At 42.4% G+C, this 16,983-nt stretch overlaps 1 protein-coding gene across 1 annotated transcript; it reads right to left on the bottom strand.

The window, feature by feature from the left end:
- Positions 1-1,347: 1,347 nt before the first annotated feature.
- On the bottom strand, positions 1,348-16,008 carry Six4 (homeobox protein six4). The gene is made up of 4 exons (XM_076801759.1): positions 15,618-16,008; positions 13,502-13,963; positions 2,437-2,762; positions 1,348-1,520 (listed from the first exon to the last, which is right to left on the bottom strand). The coding sequence occupies exons 1-4, from the start codon at positions 15,953-15,955 to the stop codon at positions 1,348-1,350; spliced, it is 1,299 nt and encodes a 432-aa protein (XP_076657874.1). The 5' UTR covers positions 15,956-16,008.
- Positions 16,009-16,983: the final 975 nt, after the last annotated feature.

The raw sequence follows: 16,983 nt of genomic DNA, 5'->3' as shown, positions 1-16,983 counted from the left end.
GTTTTGCGCCACGGTAGGCTCCTCCCAAATCGTTTAGGGACGCGCTTGCTTCTTTATTGGCGACCGGAAACGCGGAGCAATGGCTCTAGCGACCATTATAGCCGTGAACCTTTAGTCGAGTCCGTCGACTTTGGACATGGCAGCAGTTTGATTCGAAATATTAGGTCAGTGCAACGAAATGAAAGAAATCCAATCTGCCGCGTGTCTACGGAGGGTTAAACGCAACAAGGAATCAGGCACGAACTTTTGCATTGACCTAATAGAACAGAGCCATTCTAGATACAGCGATGTCTTTATCTAACCGCAAATCTTGATTCACGTCCTTTGTCTTCAGTGTACCGATTGCTACAAAATCGGACAACTTGAACAGTCCGTATTTGTACATAACTCGCCAGAGTATATGTAAAATGTCCTTTGGCAATGGTGCTACCGGCCATTATTAACTTCACTCGTGGTAGCGATGGGTTCGAAACAGAACAACCTGAAAAACAGTCTGTACTTGCTCGCAAGTCACTAGAATATACGCAAGATGTTCTCCAGCAATGGTTCTGCCTAACATCGTTAACTTCAGTCGTGGTTGCGATGGGTTCGAAACAGAAAAACCCGAACAACAGTCTGTACTTGCTCGCAAGTCGCTAGAATATACGTAAGATGTTCTCCAGCAATGGTTCTGTCGACCATCGTTAACTTCAGTCGTGGTAGCGATGGGTTCGAAACGGAAAAACCCGAACAACAGTCTGTACTTGCTCGCAAGTCGCTAGAATATACGCAAGATGTTCTCCAGCAATGGTTCTGGCGACCATCGTTAACTTCAGTCGTGGTAGCGATGGGTTCGAAACGGAACAACCCGAACAACAGTCCGTATTTGCACGTAATTCGCCAGAATATACGTAAAATGTTCTTTGGCAATGGTTCTGCCGATCATTGTTAACTTCACTTGTGGTAGCGACGGATTCGAAACGGAACAATCCGAACAACCGTTTGTATTTGCACGTAGCTCGTTAGGATTCCGAGGAATTTACTCAAGACGTTTTGTTGGCAAAGGCTCTACCGGTCACCGAGCCGCGAACCTTCGTTAGCGTCCTTTAATTTCAGACATGCAGGGGTCGTTATTGTCACTAGCGCTACGGTTGACGGAGGGGAACTTGAACTGTTTTTGCACGTAACTCGAATTCCAGGGAATTGTTTCTATCGCCTGAGAGCATCTTCCTAAGCCGCGGGGAACATTATCTTTCGATGATTGATGTCGTCGAGTCAGGCGTACGCGTGCACGCGTCCAAAATCGTCGCTCTGACGATTCACCGACGAGTCGTCATGGTGGTTTCGATCGGAATCATAGTCCGTCAGTCACATCGAGTGTTGGGGAGGCGACAGCATCAGCTCGTAGCCGGTCGGCATGCTCTGCTGATGGTGGTGATGGTGAGAAGTGGACATCATCTGATGATGCGACTGCTGGTAGTACTGGTGGTGCATGCTCGAGTGACTCGAGTAGTAGACGGTACCCTGCTCGACGTCTTTGCCTGCAACAACGTAACTAGTTAAGGATCTGAAAGGTAACAGGGACCCGAAGTATTTTAAGGACCCGGTCTTCGTAGATTAGCGATAAGGTAAAGAGACTACATTACCGTCAAAAAATGGTTTTACGTGCCTCAAGTTTTCGTCCTTATATCAGAATATTTTGTCGCTGGTAAAGGGCTAATTCGAAAGAGGAAGGTTCAATCTAGTAGTGCGCGCTGGTCAGAGGCTGCCGAGATTATGCAGATATTTGGTAACATAAGCGTTAGAAGTAGGCCAAAAATTGACGATGTGCATGCCGTGGAATCCAAGCATTTTTATGCCGTTGGATGAGTTTTCTGGATGAAATTGACAACAGCGCGCACTAGAAAATATCTCCAGCTACAAATTCAGCTATATTTTGTCGCGATTCTCTGCGAAATGAAGCGAAAAACTTGAAGCACGTTTCTGGCGTCAGAATTCATAATATCGATAATACAGAGCAAAAAATGCGACTAGTTTAGTCACAGACTTAAGACCCGTCGGATCAAGACCAAGACGGATCTTAAGTCTGTGACTGGAAATTATTAATTAAAACGTCACATAACTATCCCGGGCCCTTAACACGTTGACTGCCATGTCACCCAAATGTGGGTGACGGAATGATTTGTCCAGGTTTTAAAATGAATTTTTACGTTAATATATTCATTCTACCAAATTTGGTTAGGATCTGCAAAATGCAAGAAGGTTGGATGACTACTCAATATCATACATTTAATTTTTTCAATTTTTATTTCATTAAATAACATACTTCGATTTGATGGAATCTTTGAGGTTTCTAGTTTGGCAGTCAAAGCGTTAATATATAATCGTTGGAACGTGTGAAATTTGAAACATAAACGAGAAAAAATAAATATCGGAAATTGAAGAGTGTGGACTCACCGGTCTCGTAGACTCCTCGACCATAGCAGAGCGTCTTGACGTCATTCATGGGGCTGAGGCCGCCGTTATGGGGGTGCGTCGTGTGCACGGAGGACGGGGTGACGGGCGTCGCGTATCCGTGATGATGGTGTCCCATAGGGCTCATACCCATCGGGCTACACGAATTCATGCCGACCGGCGACATGCCCATCGTCGACAACGGTGACATCGTCAGATTCGGACTGCCCGGATCGATGCTTTGCAACGACTGTATGCTTCCTCCGTTGCTCGCGGTGCTACCGATCGCGTTGTTCCCGTTGCCTTGGCAGTTCAGCGGCAGCATGTCCCTGCAACGATCGTTAACGATCAATCGTTATTTCGGGGTTCGAGAAGATTCCAAATTCTTTCGAATTCGCGGCAATCGTCGATGGTTCTTCAAAACATATTCTACAAAAATATACAGGGTGGCCCACATAACTCTGAACAGCTCAATATCTCGAAAACTATGCCATCGATTTTAAAGTTCTTAGTCTTAAATTGCATGGAACTGAAGGGCCTTTCTGACTACATAAACGTGAAGTGGCCTCCCTTCCCCTTTAACGGGGGAGGAGAGGTACCTTTGTAATTTTAAATGGAACCCCCTATAAAATGTTACATATTTAGATTCTACCGGAAAAAAACAAGTCAATTTTGTCTGAAACATTTTTTTGTCAGATACTTCCATGATGAGATATAACAGTTTGAAGTTTCGAGTTGTAGGTACTTGAAGCGCTCGGAAATAGCGTTATGGAATTATGCGCGCTTGAGTCCTTTGCTTATTCATGAAGAAACACAAACAATAATATTTACAATTCTTGAGTTTGACTCACTTATCTATGAAAACGTTTTCGGTTTAGAGCTGTTATTCAAGCAGTAACATTGTGATTATGGCTACTTTTGACACAGAAGTGAATATGTGATTAACGTTAGGTGTTTTTTGAACGTTATGGGATCAAAAAATGTCATGCAACATTTCATAATTTAGAACAGCGGCTTCGCAAGCACGGTGAATTGTGTAAAAAAACTCGCAATAAACCTAAAGCTGTCACTAATGAAAAAAATAGTACCAGTATTCTTGCTGCAATTACATTAAATCCTCATATTAGTCAACGTACACTTGCACAAACATCACATATTAGTCGTTCATCAATTCAACGAATTTTGAAACGGCAAAAGTATCATCCATATCACATGGTTTTATCACAAGAACTTTCGATAGCAGATTACGATCACCGCGTAAGATTTTGTGAGTGGCTGCAGGGTGTTGTGGAAAACGACTTTTTGTGCAAAATACTTTTTTCCGATGAGGCCACTTTTATGAATTCAGGGCATGTAAATAGACATAATCTGTATTATTGGGCCGTGGAAAACCCAAATTGGATGCGATGTGTTCCCTTTCAACATCGATGGTCTTTAAATGTTTGGTGTGGCCTAATAGGAGATTTTGTGATTGGACCTTATTTTTTTCAAGAAACTGTAACATCTGCAAGTTATTGTGATTTTTTAAAAAATCATTTGCCTGCGCTTTTGGAAGATGTGCCACTGCACGTTAGAAGAGAAATGTGGTTCCAACAAGACGGCGCTCCTCCACATTTTGCAATCATCACCAGGCAATTTTTGAACGAAAAATTTGGGAACAAATGGATAGGTCGTGGGGGACCTCGTCAATGGCCTCCTCGATCCCCCGATCTAACACCATTAGATTTTTTCTTATGGGGATATGTAAAGGACAAAGTTATGTTTGAACCACCGACGACAAAAGAGGATATGAAACAAAGAATACGTGACGCTTGCGCTTCAGTGACTCCCGAAATGTTAAAAAATGTTAGAACAACTTTGATGTTTCGAGTAAATAAATGTTTACAAGCCCGTGGTGGACATTTTGAACATTTAATTTAAAGTACATTTTATTTCTTCACGAATAAGCAAAGGACTCAAGCGCGTATAATTCCATAACGCTATTTCCGAGCGCTTCAAGTACCTACAACTCGAAACTTCAAACTGTTATATCTCATCATGGAAGTATCTGACAAAAAAATGTTTCCAACAAAATTGACTTGTTTTTTCCTGTAGAATCTAAATATGTAACATTTTATGGGGGGTTCCATTTAAAATTATAAAGGTACCTCCCCTCCCCCGTTAAAAGGGAAGGGAGGCCACTTCACGTTTATGTAGTCAGAAAGGCCCTTCAGTTCCATGCAATTTAAGACTAAGAACTTTAAAATCGATGGCATAGTTTTCGAGATATTGAGCTGTTCAGAGTTATGTGGGCCACCCTGTATATAGCTGGTGTAATTCTGACTATTTGTACGTTAAAAATATCACACGTCTACTTCAGATGCCAATAAACATGCGTGCGAAATACCACTGTAAAAGGTTCGGTAGGTATCCTGAAAAGAAAGGTTAAAAACTCGTGCAAGAATGGCCTCGAAAGCGAGGGTTCTTCGTAGGCAATCCTATCGATACGGCGTCCCATGAAATCAACTCTGGCAAGGTATCCTTTGTACAGAGGTGCAACGAAGATGCACCGGTGGATGGATAACAGGAATCCGAGCGTTGTGTTTCACAAGGCCAATCGTCGAAACTGTACGAACCAGCGGCATCCGAATGGCACTCGAAAACGGTTGCTAGGGACATGAGGATCGACATACGATAATTCGAACGACCGTGTCGCGCACGAGGGTGCAAACGCGCGTAACCTTGAGGCCCGAGAAGCGAACGCGTCTCTACGAGAAAAATTGACCCAAGACCGCTCGTAAATCTCCATCCTATTTGACCCCTCCTGGAAAAGTCGGGAAAAAGGCCCCTGGCGGGAAACATGTGTGAGAGGTCCACCATTGTTTTACCGGTATCCGAGAAAAAAAATCCTGTGACCCTTGGCCTAACAGCGACCGAGCTATTAGGGGTTCGCGGGGGCACGTGGTCGCCCCGTCGTCTTTCTTCCAGGAATTTTCTTCTGTCGCCGAGAAACGAAAAATGTCCCAACGAAAGAGTGAGGGAGAGAGGGGCCAACCATATTCACACATTGTTCCGACCCCGAGGGAAACAAACGCCTCGGTCGTTTGCACGCGCGCCTATTTCTCTCTTTCCTTCTCTTTTTTCTTTTTATTTTCTCCTCTCGGTCCCCTCGGCTACGACTGTATCTTTACACGCGTCCAGGAGTGCGTGAACACACGCACACACGACGCGGTCCATGTGCAATCAGCTCCGCCCATGACCGTGGCTCGTTCATGCTACTTCTTCCCCCGAACCTTCCCTCCGACCTTCTTTCGTAAGCACGGGACGCTCGGTTTTATGGTCGCGTCTCAAGGTCTGGATTCCGGCGAACCCCGGTGGCACGCGGTTTCGCGTTCTTGTCGCGAAATAAATCGCGCACAAGTTTTTCATCTGCTAGGCGGCGTAATTGCTCCGCTAGTCAGCCATTTAACCTGTTAACTGTTCCGCTTCATTTCAAGAACGCGCACTTAATTACCTTTAAGCTAGCATTATGTTTCTGCTTTCAGATGGTAGGTTTCATGCGTCCATTTTTGATCTTCCATTCGATCTGCTTTGGAACACGGTGGAAGAACTCGTAGAGGGAAGCAGTTCTTTGGAACAATCAATTCCACGAGTCTTTCGGTCCAGAGGTTCGGAGATTGTCTTCGTCCATCGGTTCGGAATATTCGAAGGTTCGCGAACCGATTGGAAAGCGACGGGCAATTGCAGCCGCCGAGGGGAGGAAAAATTGCGAAGACAGGGAGCGAAAGAAAAGGAGAAAGGCGGGGAGAGGAACGGAGAGAAGGAGAGGAGGACCTCGAGATAAATCGCGAGTACGTCGGAGGGCCGGTCGTGGCCTTTATGTAGTAAACTATTGGTAGTGCGAACAGCTCAATGGTGAAACGGGAGACGTAACCGAAGCTGCGTCATAAAACGGTAATGGGGCGTCGCGTTTCCTTTTCCTAGAGCCTTTGCAGAGGGTGGACGTTAAGGGCGGGCGGGAGGGGCCAGGGAGAAAGTTAGGATGTAGGTACGTGCGAGCGTGTTCGGTTCGTTCGCCTCCGAAAAGGAACATTCTCGTAGCCATTCTTTACACCAGCGAATATCCGCCGGAGATTTCTGGGGCGGCGGTTCTCCTGGAAAACCACCCTCCGCTGGCAAATCGTTCCCGATCGAGACGACTGCGGTAGCGTCGCGTTAGTTGATCCGTTTATGGTCGCCGTATCTGACCAGTTATCGAAATAGCCGCCGCCGCACAGTGCGGACACGTCGGCACATCTCACTACATTTTTATTTGACGATGCACGAAAATTTCCTTTGGCAGAACTCTTTATCAGCAGGAAATGCATATTATTATTCATTTAAAAATCATTTGACAATTTTTTTTATGCATAAAAATAATTTTTTTCCCAACTTATTAATTTTATTGTTAAATTTAATTTTTTATGACTAATTACCATTGCATATGCATTAGTAACCAAATTTAGATTTTTGTAAAAAAATTTGGCCATGGAGGCACTCTCTAAAGTGCCAAAAATCGAAAAATGTTATATTAACTGTAAATGAGTGTGCAATAATAATTCTGTATAATGGAAAGTTCTTACCAAGGAATATGCATTCTTTATACATTTAATAAAGTAGATTTATTTTTTGTACAAATTTCCAACGGTGGCTTTATTTTTTAATTGCATATAAAACTTCAAATTAACATAAAACAAAAACGGCAAAATATATCCTGAGATTCATGCATATTCGGATACATTACTTATTATAGTTTAAGAATTTCATAGTTTTGTCTGCGACTCTGAATTTTATAAACTTTTTAAGAAGTGTCCATACCTTTCCTTTAGGATCTATCGTGGAAAATTTGTTATTTTCTTTTTAAATGTATTAGTTATATTGTTAAATTTAATTTTCTGTGAATAATTAACAATAAGTATACATTTGTAAACAAATTTGGTTGTAAAAAATTTTTCCATTTGTTCGCCACAGCTACAGTGGGGAATTTACTGGGAAATTTAAATATTCGTGTATATCACGATATGAAATACATTTCTTTTGCAAAACATGCGTATTAGGATGGAAATTGTTAATAATAACCATATAATAACCATTTTTATGCATAATACAATTTTGCAATAATTATATATCAATCATTTTTATGTATTTTTAATTTGTTTTTAATATATGTTTTATAACTATTGAAAAAGTAATAAGAATGTAAGGATAGATCGAAATGTGCAAGATCACGAGAGTCAATGATTTTGAGTCGCAATCAAAGTACTGAGAATGACTCGGATAGCGAAGCAGCAGCAGCATGCTCGGATAGCATTTTGTTCAGTTTATTCATTTTATTCATTAGTATTATAATTTGTTTAAGTTTATTATTGTTAATTTTACATATGGTTCATTTATTATTAATTTTGTTCTAAACTTGTTAGTTTTTAAAAATAAATTTGTTAATTTTTAATAATAAATTTTTTTTTCTAAAAATTTTTTTTTTGTTAAAATTATAAACTATATTGGTAAATATAATTGTCTGTAAAAAATTTCCTCTATATATGCATTAATAACCGAACTACGAGAAGTGCCGAAAACAGGCGATTTGTCCGCATTGTGCGCAGCCGCACAGTGGGCAATTTGGACGAAATCGGATTCAAAATCAAAGAACTTTCGATAGAAATGAGGTAGAGCGATGAAATTTTTTTAAAATTAAAGCTGAAACTTTGTAAAATATAGGAAAAATAGGGAGATTATGGTACGAACGCTTTTTAACCTTGAGAAAATTCGTTAAACTTGCACAATTTCAAGAACATTGTGGTTTTTCCAATACCACGCGCGGAAAAATTTTTTTTTAACATGCTATACATCATTTCCCATAGATTTTTTCAGGCTGATTTCAAATCTGGTCTCAAAATTTGTCTACAACCTCAGGATTTTGCAAAAAATAGATTTTTGTGAGAAAAACTAATGAAACCATTTTTTCGTTGAAATTATTTAATAACACACTAGTTTGAAGGTATATCGTATTCTCATATGTAAAACACAATAAAAATAATAATAATAAAGTATTTGAACGTTTTGAGTTACTTACGAACGCGTGGCTGTAATGTAGTATAAATTAGATATCTATTGTCCACAATTATATTTGCATTTACAGAGGAAGTGAGGTAAGTATTCAACTTTTTTAACTCACGTATTTTCATCAACGAAGTTTCCAACTTTCTTTCTTTGGCACAACTTTAATCGATATTTTACTAATACTCTTCTTTCTTAAATCCGATATTCTAAAATGCTTGTTCCTATGTGGAAATTACTGATGAATAAGAAACTTGGTCGAACACGTACTTGAGATACGAGACAGTTAATTGGAAAAGAGCGAAGCATTATGCGGTTCTCAGTTAGAAGCTCAGTTAGAGTCTAAAAATATGATACTTAAACTCACGACAAAATAGCCGAAAGAATAGAATCCTAGACGTTTTTAATCGAGCCGTGTACTTAACCGACCCGAAAATTTCACTCATGTTAGTAAAAGATCGATTAAAGTTGTACCAAAGTTAGAAAGTTAGAAACTTCGTTGATGAAAATACGTGAGTTAAAAAAGTTAAATACTTACCTCACTTCCTCTGTAAATGAAAATATAATTGTGGACCATAGATATCTAATTTATACTACATTACAGCCACACACAGTCTGCAGAAAGTGCCAGTAGCAATTACAGCGATACGTCAAATGATGACGAGATGCGAAGTGCTTCATGTTTCGTAAGTAACTCAAAACGTTCAAATACGTTATTATTATTATTTTTATTGTGTTTTACATATGAGAATACGATATACCTTCAAACTAGTGTGTTATCAAATCATTTCAACGAAAAAATGGTTTCATTAGTTTTTCTCACAAAAATCTATTTTTTACAAAATCCTGAGGTCGTAGACAAATTTTTATACCAGATTTGAAATCAGCCTGAAAAAATCTATGGGAAATGATGTACAGCATGTTAAAAAAAATGTTTTCCGCGCGTGGTATTGGAAGAACCACAATGTTCTTGAAATTGTGCAAGTTTAACGAATTTTCTCAAGGTTAAAAAACGTTCGTACCATAATCTCCCTATTTTCTCATATTCTACAAAGTTTCAGCTTTAATTTAAAAAAATGTCATCGCTTTACCTCATTTCTATCGAATGTTCTTTGATTTTGAATCCGATTTCGACCAAATTGCCCACTGTGCGCCGCCGCCTGGCTGGTTGTTTCTATTTTATTTGGCGCGAGATACGGGTATCGGTTACGTTCGTTCATTTTCAACACTCGATGCGCCCCGGTAATCAGCTAACGCAGCATTACTGTACATTTCGAGTTGTTGCGACAGCCGCAACGTTCACGATCGTTACCTGTGGGATCGCTGCGAAGGGTTCATGGTACGTGTCCATTCGAGAGTGGAACTATCGTGAGCTGCTCTCGCGAGCATTTCTTGTAAACGGACAATACTTTTCAGAGTGTTTAGCTGTACGTGAGTGTCGTTCAAAAATTCTCGAAGTTGGACACACAATGTAAAATCAGATGGACACTTACCCTTTTGGTACAAAACATTATTAACCCTTAGCGCTCGAACGGCGACCGTAAGGCGCCACTAAAAATTGCTGTATCATTATTCAAAATATTTTTTACATTATTAAATTTGTTTGTATTTAATAAATGACTAAACGTTTCAGTATTTTATGAGTAAATTGCACCATTTTCGTATGTATAACACGACAAAATAATGTATAGAACGGAAGTATTCTAGGTCGGAAGAAATGTTTCGTTTTCTAGTTAAAATAGCTTCGAGTGCAAAGGTTAATAGGCTTCCGGTAAGTAAAATATTAAGATCAGGTCGGAGTTGGCAACCTTCCTCTTCCAAAATGAAGCTTTCGGCGACTCTTAAGGGGGCCGGCAGGGTTTGAAATCCGTATACGTATGCATGGGTCAAAACCTTTTCAAACTATCGCTTCAATATTGCAATGAGCAGTTTAGAAGTGGTCAATTGTGTTTCCTAAAAGTCCAATTTATGTCTGTATAGAGCCCAAATTGCGAATTTCTACCTCATCGTGGAGTAATTTGTAATATTCGGCAGAAAATTCGAATTCTGAAGCAAGTATGACGTCACAAGATGGCTGCCGCTGAGAGATTCTCTTAATTTCGCGAGATTTAGTGTTCGTATCGAAAAAAGGCTTCTATACAGACATAGCAAAGACATTTACAAACACGGTGGTATGCATTTTTAATTGATTACTTACTTATTTAAGACGTAAAATGTCTAGAAAAAAAGGCATAGCATAACATAGCGTGACAGTCAAGGCCAAATGCCTGCCGGCCCCCTTAAGCGCGGTATTAAAAATTGCTGTACCGCAATTAGAAAGAATCTTCACATCACCAAATCTGATTACACGCAGTGAATTGGGGCACAGGAAAATTCGAGTACATCAGTTAGGGGTTAAACGCTCGGCGAGTAGCGTCGGCGGACGAGGTCCATGGTGGTCCGTGACCGAGGCTCGTCGTAGCCATAACAACGCTTCGTTCTTTCCTCTTTCTCTTCCCCGGTCTTTCTTTCCGAACGAACTCGCTTCACCTACACGCCCACGTACACGAAGAAGATTTGCGAATTCGCGTGCACCTGCGTCCCAAAAAACCGCCCCAAAAATTGCAATTTGAAAGAAAAATCAACAGCGACGGAGTAAGCTGTCGAGTAATTCTGGAAAAGTTACTTTTTCGAAGCCCCGTTAACACGAGAACTACCGAACCAGTAAAAATGACTGGTGGATGATTTTTTCTTTTACGATTAGTGAAACTATAAAAACGTTTTCACGAGAAATTTTAATATATCTCTTCTTTGGAGTACATGTTACCATAAAAATTGTATGAAAACTGAGCAAATTCAATCTTGCTGTTATTATAAAGTGATAAGTAGACGGCTGATGTTTATGCAAATGCATATTTATATAGAAAATTGATAAAGCAATAGGACATAAACAGAAATATGTTTTGCGATTAGAGGATTCTAAAAATATGTTTTTATTTTGCACTTTTTGCATGATGCATATGTTTTGCATATTTCTCTTGGAAAACATATTATTTTCCGTGTATATGCATATCTCATGCTCACATGCATCATTTATCTTGTTAAATTTATGTAATCTATTAATAAGTACTCGTATTATAACCGAATAGCGTCGATAATAGTGATACGCCGATATAATACTGAAGAAGCCTCAACAAGTTATGATGTTCCGACCTTATATTGCTTACTGAATCAGCTCTAAGAACACACGTAGCTGTTGGTATTTAGAATTCGAACAGTTCAGTTTGATACTCGAAGTGGTAAGGCGAATTTTGTGAGAGTGCGTGCGATCATTATTAAAATGCTGATAGTTCGGAACAGTAGGGTTTTACTGATGAAAAGCTGGATCTCGAAGGCGATCCCAAATTCATTACTGACGAAAATAATGAAAATAATATTTACTGTGAAATGTGGAATAAAAGTATAAAATGCGATAGAAAATCGTAATTAATTCAACGTATTAATACTTCCATACACACAAAAAATAGTGGTCAAGCAACATGGGCAGTATTGTACGAATTTTATGCGGAGAATTTGTACAAGATCCAATATGTGCGCCACAACACAGCATAAGTAACTTTAAATATGCACCGATAACGTCGTGTGATGTGGAGCGGTCATTTTCGGCATATAAATTAATTTTGACCGACAAACGAATCAAATTTAGAAAAAATGATTGTAATTTATTGTAATTCGAATTACGATACTCCAATATAACTGTGAAATGTCTGTTAATACTCAATATTGTACCTAACACTTAATGTAATATATAATTAATATCGGAAAATTTGCATATGTTTCGAGCATATTTGCATATTTTTCGTGCATATTTGCATGTTTTTCGTGCATAAATGTCATATGCATTTTGCATATTTATCGTGCATAAACTTCCGCAGTCTAGCGATAAGTCTAAGTCACGTTTAGGGCTAGGTAGTTCTAGTGTTAAAGTCTGCGAGGAAGCTAGAGGAATTAAACAAAAATTTTCTTTTTCAGATATCTTATGGCCCCTGAGAAGAGGAATACTGAATGTCTCTTTGCGCACTAGCCACGATTGAGCAACAAAATGTCGGACGATGTTGTGATGACGTAAACTATTCAATTGCGGGACTTGATCGACTCGATCGCCGAGCCAAAAGTTGCCTAACGTAAACGCGGCTTCGGCGACGCGTAAAGAGCGATTAAACAACAGGTACGGTGTCAAACGGTTTACAAATATCGACGGACTAATGGCCAGAACGCGCGACGAGTTCTAGTCTTACGCACACCTTGCGCGATTATCGCGTGGGGGTTGGGGCGTTAGGAATTCGATAAGCTGATGGTTGCTTCAGTGAGTCGATTCGGTAATCGTTCCGGGTAAAGAGCCGTCCGAGAGAGAGAGAGAGAGAGAGAGAGAGAGAGAGAGAGAGAGAGAGAGAGAGAGAGAGAGAGAGAGAAACATCGTTGCTGGAAAACCCGATCGTCGTTCTCGGTGCCCTGCACGGGCGAAATTTGATTCGTTCGAGGCGGTCTCCTGGAGGGTCGACGATTTTCGTGGCCCGTTTGCTACCCCGCAAGGACGATCGTCTACACGCTCTCGTCGAGAATGATTTACTGCCCCTGAAGTGCACCCGCTGTACCCGCTGTGCCCGCCGAGAAAGGAGGCACGGGTCCGCTACACATGTCGAAACACTTGTTGCTCGGTAGAAAAGTCGAGACGACGACCCCCCGTCGGCGCACGTACCCTCCATGCACCGGGTCCGCCATAAAGGACGCCCCGTGTCCCCATAAACTACTGGGAAATCCCGAAAATTATGGCAAATTCGCTCTTTCCACCCGCGCCCCACGGAGAACCTTCCGAAAATTCTCGCTCTGTAGCCTAAACCTGAAGGTTTCTGGAACTTTTTAAGTGTTCTACGTGTTGGCCGCGCGAGAAGCCTCTTGAAATCTCTCCGAGCATTCGACGAGCGAAAGAAAAAAATCGGGAAAATCGACTCACGTTCTCGTTTGCGGGGTCCGGTCCCTCTGTCGCCGATTCTTGAACCAATTCGACACCTGCGTCATCGTCAGGCCGATCTTGTCCGCGAGATTCTTCTTCTCGTTCTTGTTCGGGTACCTGTTGCTCTTGTAGAACAGCTTCAGCGCGTTCCTTGATCGTTCCTTGAAGCAGTAGACGGTCTCCTCGCCGTCCCAGATCGTCTTCGGCAACGGGTACTTCTTCCGCAATCGGTACTTGTCCACGGCGCCGAGCGGACGTCCGCGGATTTTCTCGGCCTCGCGGTAATGCGACTTGAACCACATCTCCTGGAGCTCTTGGTGTCGACGGGGAGAAAAAGGATGGCTCTCCAGAATCGAGTACAGCTCGTGGCAGGCGCCCCGATGGAAGGCCACCGCCGCCCTCGCTACCAGCACGCTCTCGCCACCCCGTAACAGCTCGCCCGGTGGCAGCGACCAGAGAAACCTAATCGAAATCATCCACTTGAATCGACAGCGGTCGCAGCTTCTCCGGTTTTGATACGCTATTTATACCGAGTGGTTCTTAACTGGTGGTACTTTTCGTTTTCAAAAAAAATCAACTTGATAGTTTTAGGTAGCATAAGATTTTCGGCTGGCACAATGGTTGTTCAGTTGTAATGCTTTTCATTAACCCCTCGGCATACAAATTAAATGGAGAGATCCTGCAGCCTTTACGTAAGCTTATTGGCAATATTTATTGTTAACCCCTTGCCGTACCTTCTAGCTCGGAAGAATTCGGGCCCAAGCGCCAATTCATGTTCGGTTCGAACTTTTCAATACGAGTCGGACTCGTGATATTTATGTTTGACGCGATATTACGACTACGAACCTGACTCGCAATGTTAATGTTTACGTTTGGTCCGAAATTCTCATGACGAGCCAGACTCGTCAAAGTACGGCAAGGGCTTAAATACTTACGAATACTATTGTCATGTCCCGTGAGTTGGATTTTCAATAAATGAAAATGTAACCACTATCTCAAGGAAATAATATAATTATACGTTAATGGCGTCGAATTTAAGAATTTGGTTTCCGTAATTCATTGAGAAGCCTTGAAATTGAATATTGAGAAGGTTAAACATGTCACGTCCCCTAGGTTGGTTATTAATGAAAATTAATGACCAACCCACGGGACGTGACACTATGCAACCTGTTTTGGTGGTTGCATCAAGCACTGTGTCGTATCGAATGCGAACATATTTTTTTCCAATTAGTCGGTGATTGCGGCTTCGTATGCAATTTCCTAATTTTCATTTTCTAATAATAATTCTATCAAGAAAATTCGGAGATCATGCTGGTGAATATGCGACAGCGTTCACTGTACAGTTGATTTTCTCGAAAAAGAAGCGTACCACCATTTTGCGGACAGAAATGCTATTCTGTTGGTCTACAATATCCGAGGCTTCCGGTCGCAGAACTCTAAACAGTATTGCAAGCTTCCCGACGATCGAGACTCGTACATCTAATTCAAATCAACAGCTGTGTAGTTTGGAAAAATGAATGGCACAGGTCTCCGAGAAAAAAAAAACATTTAGGTCGCTATAATAATGCGCAAGGAAATCGTATTCTCCTAATCCGTATCACGGTCAGTGTTTATTTACGCTGGATACAGGGTAGAGATCGAAAATGTTTGTTTAACTTGAACGATGAAAAACAATCTAGACGCCTTCGATAGACAAAACACGAATGCGTGCTCGAACTTTGGTACACGTCATCGCATTTGAGAGAAAAACAACACTTTCGAACAACGAATGGTTGTTCGAACCCTTAATGCGATCCGAGAGAAAAGCAACGATATTCGAATAATAATCTCTACGCTGCTAAGAGCCCGGAAAAGTTTATCTTTGAAATTGAATCCCGAGGTTTCGGATATATCCTATAATAATTTCGCAAATCGGAGCAAAAAGCCTGACGGGGGAAAATTGTTGACACATTTGCACCCGAGGGTGTTCCAGAACGTCGGGAAAGGTAACCGAGAACATTTCGAAGACTTTCTGCGTTTGGTCGCTTAACGTTCGGTCTCTCGGTGGCCAATAGGTCGAGGACTATTCGGCAGTGCGTAAGCGCCCTTAGGGGAAGCAGAAGATCGTGTATCTTACCTGGTGAGCTTCTCGATGTCGCGTCTCTGGGACAGTGATTCGCACATGCAGGAGATCTGATCGGGCGTGAAGTTGGTGGTCGAGGTGCCCAGAGCGAGTCCCGGAATGTTCCCGGCGTTCCCGTTGCCGTTGTTGCAACTGGCCAACTCCTGTGGGTACTGGGGACTCCCGTTGGACGCGGAGGTCAGATTCTGCGGATGGGAATGATGCGCCAGGGATATTCCCTGCATCGACGTGGTGCTGTTGTACTGTCCGGCGGACGGGTTCCGGTGCACAGCGCCCATCTGGCTGTTGCAGTCGCTGTTCGGCGGTGACAGTTGATCCGAACTGTCGGACATTCTCGATGTTCTCAATATTCCCCGTCGGTCCTCAGTCCAGACGCATAACGAGTCCTCCCGGAAGCACAATCGAAAAGTCCCGACCCGCGATATCCTTCTGCGTCGACCGATCGGCTAAACGATTCGATATCGATTCGATCGCGACGTACCACGCGTTCTCTCGCGAACTATAGTATAATCGTCTACGACTCCGGATGACCGGCCCGCGACCAAAGTAAGCGTCCGCTGGTCGAACGATCGGCGTCACCCGACGGTTGTTTGATCGGCCGCGTCTCATTCATGACTTTCCATTCATGAATCCTTATCGCGCCGCGCGAGAACCGGCCGTTCACCAGCTCCGCAGCTGTGTCCTCAGCCTCCTCTTCGGGGACCCTGCCGCGAAAACACAGTCCCGCACTGAAGAAACACACACCGACACACCGGCGTACACTGCACGGTATCCGATGTATCCGATAGGTTTGTCCCAGGGTCACCGACTGTTCCACCGACGATTCAAGCGGATTTCTTCAAACAAAGATCGCCGAGAAACGCCATAGATCCCGAAGGCAACGCGACGTCTCTCTTGCCACCGATGATCCAGATCTTTCCAGATCTTTGGCAACGCCAAAGACCCCGAAGGAAACGCGTCCGTAGCACTGCGACGTCCCGGTCGCTGTCGATCGCTTTTCGTATTAATGCACCGACGATCCAGGCAGATTTTATTGAGACGAAGATCGTTGAGAAACGGCAGAGATCCCGAAGAGCAACCCGCTCTCTGCACTGTGATGTCTCCGTTGCCGACCGCTTTTCACACGGACGCACCGATGAACCACAGATCGTTTTAAATGAAGAACGTCGAGGAAGGTCGCAGATCCCGAAGGCAACGCAGCACCGAGTCTCCGTCGCTGCCGATCGCTTTGTGCACCGATTATTCCGCCGATCAGTCAAACAGATTTTTCGAGAAGATCGCCGACGATCCAAGCAGATTTTCCGAGACGAAGATCGCCGAGAAACTGCGAGGATGCCGAAGGCAACGCGCTCGTGTTAGC

The sequence above is a fragment of the Halictus rubicundus genome, chromosome 16 (genome assembly GCF_050948215.1).
Source record: "Halictus rubicundus isolate RS-2024b chromosome 16, iyHalRubi1_principal, whole genome shotgun sequence".
NCBI classification, from domain to species: domain Eukaryota; kingdom Metazoa; phylum Arthropoda; class Insecta; order Hymenoptera; family Halictidae; genus Halictus; species Halictus rubicundus.
The sequence above is the reverse complement of the archived record's forward strand: the minus strand, read 5'-3'. Positions and strand labels throughout refer to the sequence as shown.